The sequence below is a fragment of the Aplysia californica genome, unplaced genomic scaffold, assembly GCF_000002075.1.
Source record: "Aplysia californica isolate F4 #8 unplaced genomic scaffold, AplCal3.0 scaffold00051, whole genome shotgun sequence".
Taxonomy (NCBI): Eukaryota; Metazoa; Mollusca; class Gastropoda; order Aplysiida; family Aplysiidae; genus Aplysia; species Aplysia californica.
This window is the reverse complement of record NW_004797321.1, coordinates 362,729-365,076: the sequence shown is the minus strand read 5'-3', so window position 1 is coordinate 365,076 and position 2,348 is coordinate 362,729. Positions and strand designations below refer to the sequence as shown.

The following is a 2,348-nucleotide window of genomic DNA, read 5'->3' as shown; positions in this document are numbered from 1 at the left end:
CGCCCCCCCAACTTTTTAAAGTGTTCAAACCCAGCAATAAGCAACTGTTAAAAGTTTCTTTGGGTCATGCGAAGAAATACCCTGTGCAGAAACTGCTTATCAATTCCATGTTGAAAGTCCATCACACCAGAACTACACATACCCATTTTCTGAAGAGCTGACAACGTAACGCCTCTCTTTATGTTCACTTCCAACAGCCAAACAACTGATGGCAGCCGTATGGCCAAACAACATATGTCTCGGAGCAACCTGAAACATACAATCAAAGTCAAAGCTTGAACATGTCTCATCAAGTCACTCAAAACCACACAGTTCTGGTTTCATAGCGTCATAGGTCTGGCCAGATTGTCTGTCTCATGGTAACATATTATGGCTGGGATATTCTAGGATTTGTCATATCCAACATGAAGATTAAGAAAAGCAACAAAAATCTTTCACCACAAATTGGACAGAGGTCCATTTTTGCTGAAATCAAGAATTATATTTAAAAAATAAATACTTTTATCCCCTTTGTAGCAAACAAATACGAAAAAGGTACAAAAATTGTCTATGACCGCACAACTATAAAGTATTTTATTTATAAACTATTCGTCTAATGCAAACTACAACATATTCCTAAACACAACAAATCTCATCTCTAACAATTCAGCTGACACAAGTTTGAACATATTCCAAAAGTCACAAAATTATTAACTACCCTTGACAATTCAACAATTAAAAGAATGTTTTTTTTAAAAGGGAATAATTTCAAGCATCTCACAGAGAGCAAAGGAACTCATGGGGTTAACCTGACTTGATCAAGAGATTAAAAACTATTCTTACAGTGATAATTCCACACAACATTATCAGTGCATCAGCACTTTGCTGTCACTTGCCACAATAATACGACGGTGAAAATTATCCGTTGTGGTCACTTGACGCAGATCTGCGACAGGCCCAAAAAGTCAGTTGCAGCGACTCTCCTGGCTAGATGACCAGATAGGAAATTTTGTATTGCTGGCTATGTGACTGCAAAATGTTAAGAACAAATCCACATACAGTACAAACCTGAAAATGCTCTAGAACATCCCAAACACAAATCTGTCCATCATTACAGCCAGTAACAATGAACTTCCCATCAGGAGTCATGAGAATGGTAGAGATGCAATGTGTCGGAGCACGGCGCCCCCATAGCACCATGGGAACAACCAGACTGCTTCCTGTGGCCATCTTGTCTCCACACTTGACAATCTGAGTCTGAGCAAAGGAAGAAAATGTCAATATAAATTAATGGTCCTTCATTTGGACCAAAGGTTTTCACTTTCATGGTCGGAAGATAAATCACATACCAAAAAAATATAAATAAATAAGCGCTATGAAAGGGGCCAATTTTGATTCAAATCTGCTTGGTACAATCACTTTGGATTTATGCACCCTTGTATTTTTTAATCAATCCCACCCTTAGGAAAGAGAATAAATAATTTCTTTTTTTTCATGGTTATTGTGATGTCTGGGCAGGTATCTAATTGGCCATTCATTTACCTCCTGCATAATAATATGGGTGGATTCAGCCTATTGTGCCCGGTTGTAAGTCTAAAACGTATGACCTGTTCAAGAACACATACATTAATCACAATAGATCATTTGATATGTCTCCTTTTACCCAGAGCATTAAAAAAAATAATAATATGAGGGTCAAGCTTTGGAACATATTCAAACACCTTCTTCACAACACAAGCAAAGCTCAGGACCTTTCTTTGAAGCATGCTGTGCAAGACAGGAGAACAATATGAGAAATGAAAAAAAATAGGTCATAGCTATTCCAAAACTGTTGGGATCGGAGCCCACAGCTGACTCATTCGCAAATGAGGCCAACATTACACTATTAGTCACCCCTAAACCAAATTTTCAACCATACAAATTCTGTAATCAAGAAGTACCCACACTAGTTCTTCACAAGTCAGATCCCCCCAAAAAGCCCACACAATGCTGTGAAAAATTTGTATTAATAATTACAGTATAACACGGATAGGTCGAACATAGAAGTTAGGGCTCGAGCTCACATACCTGTCGAACTGTGCCTGCAGTCCTGGCTTTTTTTTCTCTTCTTTTTCATAGTAAGAAAATTACGCAAAGCTCGGAAACAAACATGGAATAGTGTAAGTAATTACACCGCCGTAGAGGTCTATAGTCAATGTCCTTTGAGGTGCAATTGAGACAAAATAATAATAATTTTTAAAATAAAAACGCAAATTACTAGATTTTGAAAGGTTTGTTTATATAAAAATGTTGATCTAGTTTTTATTATGTTAAGCTTAATAGTGCAGTAGTAAATATTTCTCATGTTTTTCAAAATCTGAGGGTTTTCT

At 37.1% G+C, this 2,348-nt stretch overlaps 1 protein-coding gene across 14 annotated transcripts in view; it reads right to left on the bottom strand.

Annotated features, from left to right (window-relative positions):
* The window catches only part of LOC101846409 (WD repeat-containing protein 7), a gene marked incomplete in the record, with an annotated part of 80,853 nt that overhangs the window by 73,769 nt on the left and 4,736 nt on the right, over nt 1-2,348 (bottom strand). For all 14 annotated transcript variants that reach the window (XM_035968319.1, XM_035968305.1, XM_035968306.1 and 11 more), the window contains 2 exon segments: nt 143-249; nt 1,048-1,236. In XM_035968319.1, coding sequence (XP_035824212.1) covers nt 143-249; nt 1,048-1,209 — 269 coding nt within the window.